This window comes from Chlamydotis macqueenii, chromosome 6, assembly GCF_036417535.1.
Source record: "Chlamydotis macqueenii isolate bChlMac1 chromosome 6, bChlMac1.mat, whole genome shotgun sequence".
NCBI lineage: Eukaryota > Metazoa > Chordata > Aves > Otidiformes > Otididae > Chlamydotis > Chlamydotis macqueenii.
In genome coordinates this window covers 4,503,079-4,520,000 of record NC_141561.1, presented here as the reverse complement: position 1 = coordinate 4,520,000, position 16,922 = coordinate 4,503,079, and the positions used below count along the sequence as shown (strand labels likewise).

The 16,922-nt window shown below is 39.8% G+C and overlaps 1 protein-coding gene across 4 annotated transcripts in view; it reads right to left on the bottom strand.

Annotated features, from left to right (window-relative positions):
• Positions 1 to 16,922, bottom strand: part of QTMAN (queuosine-tRNA mannosyltransferase) — a 168,646-nt gene that overhangs the window by 15,219 nt on the left and 136,505 nt on the right. For all 4 annotated transcript variants that reach the window (XR_015258888.1, XM_086750554.1, XM_086750553.1 and 1 more), the window contains one exon: positions 2,229 to 2,338. Coding sequence is in view for 3 of the 4 variants with exons in the window: in XM_086750554.1 (XP_086606680.1) it covers positions 2,229 to 2,338 (110 nt within the window). In the remaining variant the exon portion in view is untranslated. The remainder of the gene's footprint in view (positions 1 to 2,228; positions 2,339 to 16,922) is intronic.

Genomic DNA, 16,922 nt, shown 5'->3' with positions numbered 1-16,922 from the left:
GAAAGTACAGTCAGGATTCTGAGAGGGGTCTGAGTCTGTTTCAGAGCTTGAGGTGCAGAGGTTGAAAGAGGAATGAGGAGGGTTGGGATGGCTGGAGGACGGCAGGTTGTTTCGGGCAGCCTGTCTCTGCACTAGGGTAAGGATGGAGAGATGCTGCTGCTGGTATGGGGCTCAGATGTCTGGGCTGGCATTTCAAACATGCACATCATTCTGTGTTATCTAGCCAAAATCTGATGGACCATAAAACCACACTGACAGTGCAGCTTATATCCTAGGACAGACCAAGAACAGAAAATGGTCTTAAGCCTGCAACTGAAAAATGATGCTCGTACTACGCATACGAAGATCACAGATGAGACAGACACAACAACTTCCACTCCTAAGGAGTAACTTCTGGTTATCGTTGGGATACACGCCAGCCTCAACTCCTCCATGGCTAACAAAGCCCAAACAGGAGCCAGTCATGGTGCTATTTGCTCCCTTCCTCAGGGAGGAATCGCCCTCCGAAGCACATTTGCCTAAAGCCCTAAGTTTTACCTCTTGATTCTTTAGAGCCTAAACCCAAGCTTTAGCACCACTGAAAATTAAAGACTTCTTAACTTCCTACCGGATATTCACTGCATACTTCTAACCAGCGAAAAATGGGATTTCCAATAAATGAATTATTACTGAATTATGAAATAAGTTACACACTTTTTCTCTTACCAACAACTGTAAACGTGACATTCGTAACACTGAGGGAATTTGATCCCATAATTGGAGGGAGAGAAAACTCAGTGCCAACAATTTATTTAAAAAAAAAAAAAAAATCCGTAAAAAATCTCTTAAATAGATTTTCAGTAGAGTATGTGCAACAGGTTTTATTGGTACTTGTTAGCAATGACCTGCATATGTCATTTGTATGAATATGGCCCCATCAAACGCATGGTGATGAGACACATTTCACCACGTTGCCCTTTATATAGACTCTATTTATACACGAGGATGAATGAATTGACAAGACAAGAGGTGCGGCATATAGATTTGATATACTGACATAAATTTAGGATGATCTACATTATTCATAAGTACTGAAGCCACAAATGAGATATGTAACAACATCCAAAATGAGTGTCAATAGAATCTGTTCCCGCAGTGCACCATCGTATATTCCTATCTGTCACATTTTCCTTAGAAATTTCTCCTTCTAAGAAATCTGGTGTGCTCAGTCTGGAAAGCAACGTTGCCTTGGGATCCGTGATAAGATTTGCCTGGAAGAACAGGCTTTCAGGAAACCATCTAAAAAGAAGTGGACAGAAAACACAAAGAATTTCCTGCGCCCAAGTTTTTACCTCTTTTTCCAACCCAGCTGGGAACCCAAAAGTTATTTGGATCAGATCAATTTCTTGGTGTCTTAAAAACTGCAAAATTAGAACTAAAACAACTGAAACATCAGCAGTCCAGCAGGCAACAGATACAACAGAACTGACAAATAACCTAATCCCAAGTCTATTTTTACAGATCAAGGAGGTGGAGTCTACATTTTGGAAAAAACGTATGAGCTAAAACATGGAGCATTTTGAAGCTCACTCGTCGTTAATGTACATTTTAAAAAGGTTTCATTTACTACAAGCGCACCTAGTATAGTAGTTGATTATTCTATTTACTGGCACAATATCTCAGGCACGAAGATGTGTGCATTCAGAATAAACCCTATTTCTGTTTCAGATGGGTGAAACTGTTTACAGAGTAGTGGTTGTCAGAAACCAAGAAATGGAAGGAGCGCGCAAAAGAGTGGTATAAAAATATTAAAGATTAATGACCACTTTCATGCCAGATAAAAAACAGAAGCTCTCCACAGAACTCCTTAACCTTACGTTTAAAAGGGAACTAAGTGTTTTCACCTGCTAAAATCTCTGTCTGGATTTCAGATGAGTGACCTTGACCTGAAAGATTTTGGTTCCTATCTGAACCATCCAATCACACCTCTCTCTCTATTTAAATAAATATAGAAGTGTTACTGAAATACAAGTCATAAGTAAAGCCTTGCACTGCCAAGTAAAATAAAAAATGCTTACTGTCTTTAATAATTTTAATTTTACAATATATCAATATTATTTAGTTTTACAACTACAAAGATTTTAAACATGTGTTTTTCACTAATATAAGAAAATATATTCATGAAAACTACTTCTGGAAATATCTATTTTATGGTAACTTTGCAGTAAAGGAAAAAAAAGGAAAGGTACCTGGAATTTCAGTGAAAGCCTCTCCAAGGACGGACACATGAAAAGGTAGATCTTTCTCTTTCAGCTTCAGCAGGACTTTAAAAAAAGTTTCAGGATCTTTGTCATGTTCCCTTGAAAAAAACAGAACTTATCTCAGCATCATTGATATTTACTTACGGATTGGGGCTTTTTTTTGTTTATCAGGACAGTATTTCTTTCAAATTGTACTTTTGGTGACCAAACGTCTTCAGCATAATTTCCCTCTTTGCTCACACTGCGCAGTTGAACATTTTCCTCAACCCAGCACTCAGGGTCAAAACTCAGTTTCATCAGATTCTTATCTTTCTTCCCTGTCTCCAGATGATGCCTTTACTCTTTAAATTACCAACTTTGAAAGTGAGAAGAACTGAGTAATATCTCATCTAGCTGAAGGCAAAATCATGTTAAAAAAAAAAAAAGGGTAGGGTAGGAAAAAACAACTTTTTTTTCCCCTTCACTTTTTCCTGTCAAAAAATATCTATACAACCTCCATTACAGTTTATGCCCCTTTTCAGGAGGAATAGGGTAATTTAAACTTTTGCAAAAAATTTAGGATTTCCCAAACTGGAATTTTATGAAGCCATGCTGTACTATGTAAAGCTTCTGATCCATTCAGTGCTTCAGGTAAAGGAAAAAAGACATAAACTAACACGAGGCATTTTCTACCTTTAGACTTTTAAGGAGTTAACTGAAAGTTAAAACAGAAAGTAAGAAAACTGTATTTATTTCTAATTTCAGCTGAAAATAATATTAAAAGTTTCTATGAGTATGACACTCAATGCCTTGAAACACAAGGTTGGTTATCTAAAAAAGAAAATGAAAAGCCAATTTGTTAATCTATCTTTTTTACTGGGACAGAATGAAGGGTTCAAAGATACCACGGATGATCTAAATTTCCCAAATTCACTACGTTATATTAAAAATGAAATGAGATAATTCCTCCACTCTAAGGTGAATATTATATCTTGCATTTAATTATTCTACTCTAAATTTCTGCATTTCAGACAGATGTGCACCACATGTCTTTAAAATATTTTGGTTTTATTTATTATTTAGAAAATTCCACTGTTTTCCTTCCTGTATTAAGGGAAAATCTATACCTCAGCTGTCCTGGTGTCTTTCTTCACAGACTAATTTTGTAGAATGAATCTGTAGGTTTGTCACACTGCTATATGAAAGATTAATAATTATATCATTCAGGAAATCTGAAGCCAAACGACATCTGCAGCTCTACATGTGTTAATTTCTCATTCAGTCAATATTTTCGGTTTAGGGAATTAAAACAAATTAATCTTATAATTAATGTGACTTCCCTAGGCTGAGAAATCTTCAGGAATTGTGGAGTTTTCCGAATTAGTTGCATTTTCTTAAAATAAAACCAGACAATAACTACTTTAAGAAGTCCTCCATCTCCCAGATTTGTTTTGTTCCCAATACTAAGGAGGAATGCAACTGCATAAGCTTCATAATTTGTTTCACATCTGTGAACCAGGAGTTTTCACGGTGGTTCCAGTAACCAAAGTGGATATGAACACTGGCTCGGAGAGAGAAATTCTTCCAGTTGCAAAGATCCCAGAATTGCCTACTATTTTGCTTCCATCCTCACCATTAAAAAACCCACCTGTTTCTGGTAGGTAAATTACGTGCAGAAACACATTGTCAGTATTTTAGTTCTCTCCAAATATCCGGCTAAAAGAGCCAAAATGGGATTAAAATGGAGGATTTGGATGTGGCTAGAAGGGAACACCTCTACTGGAAATGTGCAAGTTTGCAACAAAAACAGCTTTGGTGCTGGGATTCAGTGTAATACAGTCTAATGTTTCCCATTAGCCTCAGTTTCCCCTCGGATGGTTTTTATGGGCACTAAGTGATCCTGAGGAGCCTGCCCTGGGCCTGACACAGAGCGCTGCACAACTCATCCCGCGCCGGCCCAAAACATCCCCGCGACGCGGAGCAGGCCGGCCTCGGCAGCCAGAGCCGCGCCGCTGACAGGGATCTTTCCAAGCTCTTCGCAGCCCCCGCTATCGGCTTCGCAGTCACAAAAAGTCCTTCCAGCAAAGGATCTGCTTTCCCTCTCCCTTTCCAGAAGAGACCAGGGGTCCCAGCGGCAGCCAAAAGTGGAGGATGCTGTTGGAGCCACATTGTCAAGTAGCTGGCAGGAGAACACGGAGCTGTACAGCTCGGCGAAGCCACATAAGCTGCACATATTTAGGAAAACTTGATAGGAATTGGAAGTTGCAGCTTTGTTTAATAGGTGGGGAAGAACAGAAGGAAAATTTGGCACCCAGAAGGAATGTTGAAAGGGGAAACGTTTCCTCTGCACTGGAGCCTCTCAGGGGTTTTCTGCTGTAGGTGATCCTCCTTCCATACCGGCTTTTAATATATTTTGCTTTTCTGTGACGCTCACAGATTTTAACGACACGTTTTGCGAATCTTGTAGCTTTCCTAGTTGGGAGGATACCTCATTGAATTTATCAGTTCCCGGGACTTTTCCACACCACAAGCATTTTATTTTTAGTTGAAACCTGCAGAGAGCTTCTAGCACATGCACCTACAGATTGTAATTTATTATTATTCTTGCAAGTTAGTAAAGGTAGAGCTGCCTCTGGTCGAAAGCAATAAATAGTACGAGACCACCTCTTTACTGCATCAAAAAGAAGAGAGCCCTGTTTCTTGGCTGACATGGAGAAAATCATATACAATCCAGTCTGCCTTACTCAGCAACAACTGCTAAACACACCAGATTGTCATAGCAGCGATCGCGAAAAAAGATGAACACAATATGGAATGTCTGTTCTGCAAAGATCTGCTCAAAATGACGTGCACTTTTGGCTGCATCTGTTGCATTTTCGAGCTTTATTAAACAATATTAATTATATATACCCCATTTCCTTAAGAAGAACTGCAAAACTTCATAAAAGCCTGATAGTAAAATGCAAACTTTTCTTTTTAAACATTACATTCGGGGAAAAATTAAGCTAATGAGATTCCAGGGTCTGGCTTTGCTGTTTAATTTAGGTATTTGGAATGCTCTTGTATTTTTACTTGATTTGATATGCATCTGGTAAAGGAAAAATAAGAACTGGGTATGGTATGAAGCCGCTCTAAATTTCATCGTAAGAATATGAAAACATCAGAATGACCACACTCCAGCTGTAAATGCCACAATATAGACACGGGCACCATACTTGTACTGGGATTTGAGAGCACTGCTGTTGGAGAATTCAATCTCCATGTTTAGATATTGCACAGTACATTTTTCTAGCCAGGATTTTTTATTTTTGAGTCTAAAACACATTTTAAGAAAGACACTGGAAGTCTCTTAAAAACTGGCTGAAGTTTAGTGATCTGGTATGGGAATGTGACCCAGGGTTCAGCTTGATTTAGTGACCTCCCTTTGTAATCTGAAATAAAACTTTCAAGACTGTCCTTGAAACGGGGATTGGGAGGACGGTGGTAGCAGCAGCACCAGTACTGAGCCTCGATTTTCTCTGCCCTGTTTATAAAATGGGTGTGACAGTATTATTTTTTCACCACAGAAGGATGGTGTCAGGATTAATTGATGACTTGACATCCCTCTTTTCAGCCTAAAATGATTTTAAAAAGCAACTTCATAGCACTATGATGCAGCTCCTCTATACAATCAATGGCAACAGTCTTAAAACACCTTTCTGCCATTCAGGAGTTTTGTGAATTCAGCCCGAGCCCGCAAGCCTTGCCCATTGCTGGAACTGGAAGGAGAGAGCACAGAGACTGCCTAAACTGGAGTTATTCCCTGGGGCTGCAGGATATCCATATCCCTGACCACTGTCAGAAAATACACTTAAAAAAAATAAAATAGCAGAACTTGGTCCTTGACGTTATTCAGTGCACATTCATTTACTGAATTTGAGTGAAATTCAGTCAGAGACCCATATGGTCTTCTGTGACTTAAGTTTAATTTTTTAAGTATATGTAAACTTAACATACACGGTAATAATCAGAGTTATTTAGGATTTGGAGGAAGACACATCTAGCGATGCAATTAGAAAGCAGAAAAGTTACGGAAAAGAGATAGGACTTGCTCAAAGGAGCAAAATAAACGCAGTCTCTTTTAAAGCTACAACTTACATAGGTTAATCAGTAACACACAAGTGCTAAGCCAGGGAAGAAAGTCTGAATATTTCAGAAAATAGCACACAGAGGGTACATAACGCTTGTGATAACAACAGCCCTGTTGTGCCATCTCTTAAGGTGCTACGTATTCTGAAAGGGTTACAAATAAGCTCAGCTAAAAGCAATATTAAAAGGGTTGATCTTAATCTTCTTAGGACATTTAGCATGGGAGATTTTCAGTGGTAGAGCATCTCAAACAGTGAGGGCACGCAGTAATATCTCACTTTTTTACAGTGCCTTAAATCCAAAGCAATTCAAACTGGGGACATCTCTTTTTTGCTTCCGCATTTCATAAAATCATCTGAGTGTCCGACGGGTGAAGGTGGGAAATGGCAATACTAAAACAGGTACAAAATCCTCAGAAGATAAACTAGCATTTTAATTATTTTTTTTTAGGATATACACCAAGAGCTAACCACATATTTCTGCCTACCTACAATTATTGTTTGAAAATGGCTGATAAAACAGGCCACTGAAGTATCACTCATTATTTATGAGGCTGGGCAGCAGTTGTAGAGACAGAGGATGGGCGAGCCAAGAGACACGGGGAGGAGAGGAAGGGACAAGGGACAGAGCGCAGGGGAAGCATGAGGGGCAGGGACAGGGCTAGGGAAGCCCGTGAGCACAGAATCAATAATTAAAAGTGAAGAAAATGAAGCTTCTAAGAGGCAGATCTTGAAGTGGATGACAGCAGCCCTTTAGTTTTGGGGAAGTGAAATAGCAAGGAGAGAGTTTGGCAGCAAACCGGGCAGATGAGATAGGTAAAACAAGATAAAGGGGAAGAGAACCATAGAAAGACTGAAAAAATTAATAAAAAAATACAAATATTCAAGTTGAAAACTAAAAAATTATGGTATATCCAAATCCAGGGGAAAGAAAAAAGACAAATATAGGATAAATAGAAGCAAAAAAGTAAAAGGCAGAGGCTTGGGGAAAATGAAAGAACACTGAAAAATCAGACAGTGAGATTGAGAGAGGCTGCAGAGAGCATTTCAGAGTGCTATCACTGTAGAGAAAAGGTCAGAAAAATATCAGTAAAGATAGAAATTAGGAAGTAAAAATAAAACTATGTGGTAATTAAAGGAAGAGAACCAAAGAGGAAGAGAATAAAGAGAGCGAAGTCATGCAGCAGCCTTAGCAGGGAAGCAGAGGGCAGGGAGGCCGGAGAACAAAAGCACCATGGAAGAAAAGGTAGGAAAATCTGCAAAATCCCTTGTCAAAATTAACATTTTTGAAGAAAAGCACAGGCAGTCCCTGCTGCTGAGAGCAGGCTGCGAGGGGAGAGCTGCACCTCTCACACCCAGAGCCAGGAGCTGGAAGGTGCCTTTGTCCCAGTAACGTTCCTCTTTGGGTGATAACAGCAGGAACGCAAGGTTCTTTACTGGTTTGACCGATACGGTACAGACTTGGGGAGGGCGATGAAGGATGCCAGGGGCTGATAAGAGGACTCATATGATATCAGCCTTCTGTTGACCCTGTATCTGGCCAGGGCGTTCTCAAGAAGTCAACAGCAGCACATCAACAAATGTACAATCATGTACACTGCTGAGCTAGAAACGGGGCTCCATTTCACGTCAAACCTAACCTGAAGAACAATATTAGGGATTTTTTCACTGCATTATACTACTTACTGTATTACACTTGGATACCTTACGTTAAATCTTGAGCTCAGCAAAATTTGAATATAGCTTTATTACAACCTAGTAATGTTAGAAAGTAGCAGTGAAGTTACAAAAAAAAATTAAGCCTGGCCTTCTAAATAGAGAATTGTGGAGCTCTGATCTTTTCCTGACACTGATTTCCCATGAGACAGCACTGCTCAGGTTTCCCCACCTGTAAGATACAGACTTAGATTCTTCTTTCTCAGATACGGACTAGATTCTTTCATACTTCTATGATTCTATGATTCATGGAGAAGAGAGGACTTTCCTAAATCCAATGACTTGAATATAAATTTTCTATGTTAAGATCTGGAAAAAAAAAAGACAAAAGAATTTAAAATTCTAATACCAAATTTCTGGTAACAATGCTTATGATAACTGCAAAACAGGAAATATCACTGCTAGGAAAGAGCCATTAGAAAGGAAATGGGAAAAATAAAGAACTATGAAAATGCAAACATGAAGAAAAAGTTAATTGCTTTCCATTTATTCAATTTATTGCAGTATTTTTCCATCTTTTTACATTTCCAATATGAGGTAGAGGTAGCCTATAAATATGTAGTTAAGTCCAATGAGTTTTATTCTTCAGCTGATACGCTTACAAAATGACTTTGCTGTAATTGTGCCTCTAAACATTGTCTGGCATCATCGGCATCAAAAGTTACCACAATATCTAAGACTCCCTCTGTTCACAGAAAATGGAGTCAAGTAGAAAGAAATGGTTTTGCATAAGTGTCAGTGAAAAAAAAAGGACCCTATAGGTTAAGTTTTACCTAGTGACTTGGAGGTCCTACAAGCAAAACCGGTCCCAATCCTTGCCTGTGCTTGCAAAATACTTCGCAAGCCGAGGAATTAAAGAATGGCACTAGAGAGTCAAAAAGCAGCCAAACAGTAGTGGCAAATACAGTGTTTTATTTTCTATTATAGCCCATGATGTATTTACAGTGAGGAGTGTGTATTTTACCATCTGATTTTTTCAAATTGCTGGCCTGAGAAAAATGGGTAGCATTTTGCTTTACGCTGGAAAAGCATTTTCTCCTATCTTGTGTTATCTAGAAGAGATTCATAAAAAAAAAAAAAAGAACCTTGGGAGTTTATTGTTTAGATTCTTCTTCTTCTCCCCTCACAATTCATGAAGAAAAAAACTCAAAATAAAATATTGTGCGTTCTCTAACCAAAGAAACCTCAGGATCAGCATCAGTCATGGAGCCTCCTGCTTATTTCCAAAGGAGAGATAAACCTTTGAAGACAAAGACCAGCATTTGGTCTCAGTTACCTTGGCGTAAAAATCAATGTACTTTTATTCAGATGCTTTTTCATTTCTTTTACTCCAACTTAGAGAATGTAGCTTTACACAAGTATAGAATTCAGATTAAAAAGTGTTTTGGTCGAATTGGGAACACAACCCAATAAACTGCTATGGACTACCCACAGATAGTTTCTTTTAAAAAAATAAATAAATAAATAAAATTAACTTCCTTTTGCGTTCCAAAGGTAATATAACAAATGGTTTCCTGCTGTCAGGAGTCATGGTAGGCAAAATAAAATAATCTGAGTGACCCTGACAGCCCGGATAAGCATAAACAATATATTCTATTGTAATTCAACATACTAGAAAAAAGTCATGTCACGGTAATAACAGATGGGTATAAGTAGGATAATAAGTGGCTAAGAATCTACTCAGGTGGTTCCTTGGAAGAACAGAGGAAGAATCAAACAAATTACTAAAAATAACATCAGTACACAGTTGTCTGGGAATGGCGATCCCACCATACAAGACCCTGTATAGCCCTGCTGTGATTTCCATGGTGGACTCACACCACCAAACTACAACGACTTAATACTTTGCCAGATACCCTGCCTGGGTCAAAAAGTAAGTCCTGGTCCTTACTGAGCAATTAGCTCAGGTACCCAAGAAAAATCACCCTTTTTGGATCTGTGAAGCTGTCATCTCCAAGGATGAAGCCCCTAAGCAGGAACCTTCTTGGCACCAAGACCAAGGCTTGAAATTCCTTATTCAACAAGATTAAAGTAACTACAAATCTCACTACTTTCAGAAAGAGAAATGAACTCTTCTCATTGAGATTTTTGCACAAACACAACTGAGAAAAAGCAGACATTACAGGACCAAGGGAGGGGAAAAAAGGGTGAAAATATGGAGAAAAGGAGAAGAGAAACAAACAGTCATAGCGTGGTAAGAAGAGAACACCAATTAAAAAGAGCTCTGAAGGAAGAAACATAACCCTCCTTTGCTGGTGAAACAAGGAGGAATATTAGATCATTTGCTTATGAAATATTTGATTTTCGTCTCTTGCAGGGTATTTGTGTACTTTGGTCAGAGGTGCTGTGGATTACAAAGGGAGCAGGCCGCACTGTTAAGTTTGTCTAGGACTTCTTACAAAACACCTTTTGTCCTTGTTTATGATCTTTCCCAAGACTGAGGCTAACTTAATCTTCTAGAAAAATTCTGCCAAAAATTTTCCAGAACAACCAAAGAACAAGATTTTTTTTTTTTAAATACTACCTCATGATACTGCAAACCATATCTTACATATAATAAATTTCAAACAAGCCCTCTTTAAAGTATTGGAATCTCTTTTTCTCTTAAAGCAAGAACTGAACTTTTGGATGAGTTTGATTTTGAGTCAAAGACACACTTTTGTTGCACATGTTGGAAGTCTTCCTAAAAATGAGGCCAAGTCTTTGAAAAATTTCTTTCTTGTGTCTGGTTACTGAACAGTCCACGTGTCTTGGGTACACCTCAGGCCAAAGTTGAGCAAGACAGTCCTACTACTGCAGGTCAGGCTGCTGAAACCCTGGCAGGATCTAACATCTGAACTGAAAACACAGATCTTGTCTTTACTTTCAATGATTCTTCTACTGGACTCAGAATAAAATTATTGGACTTCAATATCAAAATCAAGGCCAGATTGGATGGGGCTCTAAGCAACCTGATCTGGTTGGAGATGTCCCTGCTCCTTGCAGGAGGTTGGACTAGATGGCCTTTAAAGGTCCCTTCCAACTCAAACCATTCTATGATTCTATGACTTCATAGAATAAAAAACTGATTTCTATGCATCGAAAACAAGGACCGATGAGAAAATGGAAGATTTCATTGAATAGAAAAAGCAGTAGAAGAGATGGGCTGAAAAGGCAGAAAGCAGTAATGGTAACGTGTGCTTTTCTAGTTTGACTAAAAGTCTTCAGTGTGGACCAGAAAAAAGCAAAAGGGACAAATAAGATCTGATCGATACCACCAGCTATGCAAGAATAGCACGGCTACGAAATAGTGAACCGAATGAAGAAGTAAAGAAGATGGAGAAAAGATACAACACAAGGCCAGTTTATAGAGGGAAAAATTTTAAACCAGTACAAAAGACCAAGAGGACAACCAATCAGGTTGGACAATGGGGCTTTGGAGAAAATTGGGACCAATGTGTTATAGAAGGTCCCTTGCACAGGCAGGGAGGGTGACTGAATGATAGAGACAGAGAAGGGTTGAGAAACTGGAGAAAAGCGAGATGCAAACTCACTGCACAAGGAGAATAAACAGGAGGAGACACCTGAGGAACTGAGCATAGCCAAGAGTAAAGGAAGAGGCTGGAAAAAGAAAGGCCAAGACCAGCTTGGGTGAATGGAGCAGAAAAGGATTGCTTTGATGGCACCAGGTGGAAGAGTGTAAGTCCCCTTCCTTCGGAGACTTGAGATGGCCCCTTAGTCCCACCAGTTCACATGTGTTTCTGCTCAGAGAACTTGGGTTTCACAGTAGTACCAGAGAAGACAGACACCACAAAATGAGTCTCCCATCATGGAAAAGGGAGAGCCAAGCTTACTGGAGCTTTGATGGCAAACTGATACCTCTATTCCAAACTTAAATAATCTTCCAGTGCCCAGGTGATGTAGTTCAAGACTGACATTAACTCAAAATCAGTTTTTCAAGCCTAGCTGAAACACTTTTTGTAACAGGCTTCAGAAGATGGCATTAAAGCAGCTGCCCTACGAAGATCTGGATAGCACAAAGGGAGTGAAGGAGGTTGGCTTCTGCATGGGATATTTTAAGCAGAATCTTGATGTTATTTAATTTTTGTATTTAAAACAGGTGCAGAGGGAAAAAACATCCCATGGAGCAGAAAACCACTCACAGGGCTTGAATTTTGCTTTTGTTACAGGTAACAGTGCTTTTACAATCCGATACAACAGTTTACAACACTGCTTCAACCTTGACTTGAGCAGAAAAATGGTTTACACCAAACTGCTTTAAACACAATGAGAAGTAGAATTGGACCACGGAGCTTAAATATGGAAAAGAAAACAGAGTGCTCAGCAGAACTGAAAGAACAGAGTGTATCTGGGGAAGCTGTGAGTGGAAAAAAAAAGTTTTATTTTAATATGATTCTTTTTCATCCTATTAAGTTCTCCAGTATCAGAATGAAGTCTGCTAAAAGTTAGTAAATAAAGGCTTTCAGGAGAGCTTTATTAAATCACTTAGGACTTATCAAGTTAAAACTCCCACTCAGATATCTTAATAAAACTTTCAGAGAATATATTTAATTTTCCTGGAAGTCAGAAGCCAATTACTAAGTACAGGAGTTTCTGTCTGCTACACCACCGATCAGCTTTCTGTAAATAGAATATTTACCAACAACTTGGATTTACTTCTCCAAAGTTTCAGTTTCTGAAGGTCAACTAACTATGTAACTGCTTAATAAAGCAGCAAAGAAGTACCTCTAAATATCTCCAAGCTCTGATGGGCTTATATTCTGCTCCTTAGGTGAGGTATTAGCAAAGCTTATTTATTTTCATTTCCAAGGCTTTTATTTGCTCATTCCCTTGTGGTAAAGCTGATTTCCACGATGATTCCCTTCTTAATTTTAATACCCTTTTTACTCATCATATAGACATAAGAATTTTCCATAAAATAATGAAACCCTTCCAAAGGAAATGAAGACAAGTAGGAAAGGAAAGTAAACTACAGATGCCTTTTTTTTTTATTTTTCCCCAATTAATTGATCCACTGTCATATGCATATATGAAAGATTTTTTTTTAATGAAAGGAAAATAAGGTCAATTAACATAAAACCCCTCACTCCTTGAGATGTTGAATTTTGTATTTTACCCATGCTGCCTTAAGTGCCTTGATTTCCCAGTAATGACCTAGTTCTCCTAATGAGTAACATTAACCCCTGGCTGTAGCTGTCCAGGACTTAATTGTCAACTGGAGCTGAAATAGGAGAGTTTGCCGATCAGCAGGTATGTGGTATATTAACTCATGTCATTTCAGACCCTAATAAATAAATCTGTTGCTAAGGCAACAGGAGCATCAGCTGTATCACTTTTGCCTTTTTTTTTCCCCCCTCCCTTTTTAAAGGAAACTGCCTTTCGCATCGAGCTTTTTAAAAAGGAAATTAACTACATGTAACCGTAATTAGAAGAAACATCGTTTCTCATCTCAGAAACATATCTACATTAATGAAAAAAGGCATTCAAAAAGAGGACTGCTTTCTACTGCGACCAGAGTAACTGAAATGATTTCCCTCCACTGAGGGAATGCAATTTGAAGTATACATCTGAGCGAGAAGAGATCACAAAATATTTTAGCTCTTTGTATTTCTGAGATAGTTCGCCTCTCCTTCAGCGCATTGCTGATGCCAAACGAGCAAACGGCTTCAACTATTAATCAGGAGCACAGGCAATTGAAACCGTACGAGAAAAAATACCACTCCAACCCAAACACCTTCCCTACCCTCTGTGAATCCTTCAACAGGATTGGCACAAATGTGATGTCGTGGAAAACTAAAAAAAAATACCCCATTTTCAGCTCTTCAGATTTACCAGCTAATGAAAAATGAAGTACCTGATTCCAAGGTAGATGCTGTTGCTCTTCCTTGACCCACGGAGGCAGTTACCTGATTTTTGCATGGGAAAGGCGAGAGGTAGCTGGGGTGACACAAATGCATCTCCGAAGGCACAGAGATTTGGTGAGCAAAAGCTGGTAGCTCACCTTCTGCCTCAGTTTCTCTACCTCTGAGGTGGGATCCTGAATACTCCTGTTTGAGACTAACAGATTCAAGGTTTTAGAAAAAGGCAAAGTGTATACAAGTGGAGGTAATACAAATATTTTTGTGCTCCACAAGGTTTAGGAAGGAAGGTCTTGGTACTCTTTGTTGGGGGATGATGCACTGCTGAGGGCTCTCAGCACCTCACAGGTGAACGACACAGCCCTCAGTTCCTGCCGTTCTATTACAGGGTGAAGCGCTTGTCTTAAAATTTTCAAAATTGATAGGTTTACATTTAGTTTGTGACTAAATCTGAATCTCTAGTTACCCACATCTCCATCAGGGATCAGGTAGGAAGGGAGCTGAAGAGAGGCTTATAAGGCCAATTATTACTCTTGGAGCACTTACTACGGGCTCTGTCCATACTGTAAACGTAACAAACTACTCAAAATTAGATCTGTTTGGGGTTTTTTTTTAGCTGAAGAATATAGAGATAATACAAAGCATCTTTTTTTTTGCCATTATCAAAATTAGAGACGTTTTCTTCTCTAGACTATCAACTTCTTATAGCCTTTCAAGAAAACTTGCTATAAGAAAGATGGAAAAAATGATGCTGAGATGTTCACTACAACAGGAGAACTTTCACACCTGAGTGGTTTTCATGACATGCTGAACACTTCTACAAGCTCACATAAACAGTGGTCAAGGAATAGTGCACCTTCCACCGGAAGGGTTCAACACCCCAAATCCCCAGCTGTGGGAAGAAATTTCAAGGCTAGACTCCACCGAATGAACAATCAAAGAATGAATACTTCCAAACTGCCCTTCCAGTTGATATTACATCTGAACTTCTCAGAGTATTTCATTAACTTTCTTATTTGCCACTTATAAAAACCTAGTATCTGCTCTCAAACTTGACTCCAGTTTGTATGCAGGCCTTTATTTTCAGTCTGCCTTCTCTATCAGCTGCTTTTCAAAGATGAGGTTTCCCTCAGGAACTTATTTCCTATTCACCACAGACCTAGAGCCAAACTCTCCACTGCTTCCCCGTGCAAAAGGGCAGAACAGACCCAGTCAGCTATGATCTCCCTGAAACAGAGGATCAACTCTCCTTTGACAAGACACAGTCTCTGCCCTCCTTACACGACATTGCATGAGTGCCAACCCAAGGGAGGAGTAGGACCATGGCCCTTTCTTCTACATGCTCTCTGCAGGCTGATGGCAGTGTTGAGGATGCCTGTTGAGGCTAAAAGCATTCATGGGTACTCAAAGGTGATTTCTACGTGGAGCACCCACTCTTTCATCTTTTGCTGTCTTGCCATACCTGCAATTTGATAGGATAAACTTTGGGCCAAAATAGTTGACAGCTAAAATATGACTTGGGTACAGAGTCACTGTATTCTCAAATGTCTCTATACTAAATAGTTTTGAATTCTGAATTGACAGGCAAACAGTAACTAGACAAATTCTATATTGCACTGCCAAGATGAAGAGGAACAAGGCACTATATTAAAAAAAGGCCTTTACAGGCTCCTCTCCCTCACAACTTGCAGAGGACTTGTGCTTGACTCACTAACTAAGAGCTGCTCCATCACAGAAGGCACAACATTGCACTATCTGGGACAAGGCCTTTCCAAGGACTTGCTCCTGAGTGAAGGGGACCAGGTCCTCACGGTGGGCAGCCAGATGCTAGTACAGCACACGGTGATGACAAAACAACCTTTTGTCCATGGACTCACTTCAACTCTTTGACTATGTGCCATTCTAAATTAAAAACAGGCAACAGAGCGCAGCACTATCTCCGTACACACCGTTTTCCCTTAGATCAGAAATCTTCAGATAATTTTTGCAATCTAGATTCTTTTTTTTCTTCTGAATTTCCTCATCATGACTTCTACCGCCGTTCCTCCCGCTCCCATATCTCCCACCTCATGTCCTTCCCCACGCTCTTGTCACACGCTGGTACATACGACATGAGATAACAGGCTTATCTGATCTTCCAAGTGAATTGATAGCGGCTATTTGTTTGCCTGTGTGTGTAAATTCTCGCAGATTCCCCATGTGATCTTTTATCATACATTTACAATTAGGGGAAGAACTGATTTCTGTCAACTTTCTCTTATCAAGTCTTTAACTCCTAAGATGATACAGCACACAGAGAAGAAGAAAAAACATAACGCTTGGGTGAATGTCTTGAGTTAAAAGAAACACAGTAAATCTTCTTCAAGAATGACAGAATTAAAGAGCCTCCAATCTTATAATAAAATTATGTACGTGTCACCTGGATGACATGACTGCAGTTGAGGCCCAGCAGGTTTGCAGCTTCACACATCCACCATCACGCTCATGCCTGGAAAGAGCTGAGGAACACGCTGGTGTTCTCCAACTACAGCAAGTGTCTGTGGCCTTGCTGGGGGACAGCGAGAGGGAACAATCATAGAATAGGTTGGGTTGGAAGTGACCTTTAAAGGCCATCCAGTCCAACCCCCCTGCAAGAAGCAGGGACATCTCCAACCAGATCAGGTTGCTCAGAGCCCCGGCCACGCTGGCCTGGAATGTTTCCGGGGATGGGGCATAAACCACCTCTCTGGGCAAACTGGGACAGTGCTCCACCACCCCCAGTGTAAAAAATTTTTCCTAATATCTAATCTGAATCTGCCTCCCTCTACTTTAAAGCCATTACCCCTTGTCCTATTGCAACAGGCCCTGCTGAAGAGTTTGTCCCCATCTTTCCTGTAGGCCCGCTTTAGGTACTGCAAGGCCGCTATAAGGCCTCCCCAGAGCCTTCTCTTCTCCAGGCTGAACAGCCCCAGCTCTCTCAGCCTGTCCTCACAGGAGAGGTGCTCCAGCCCTCTGATCATCTT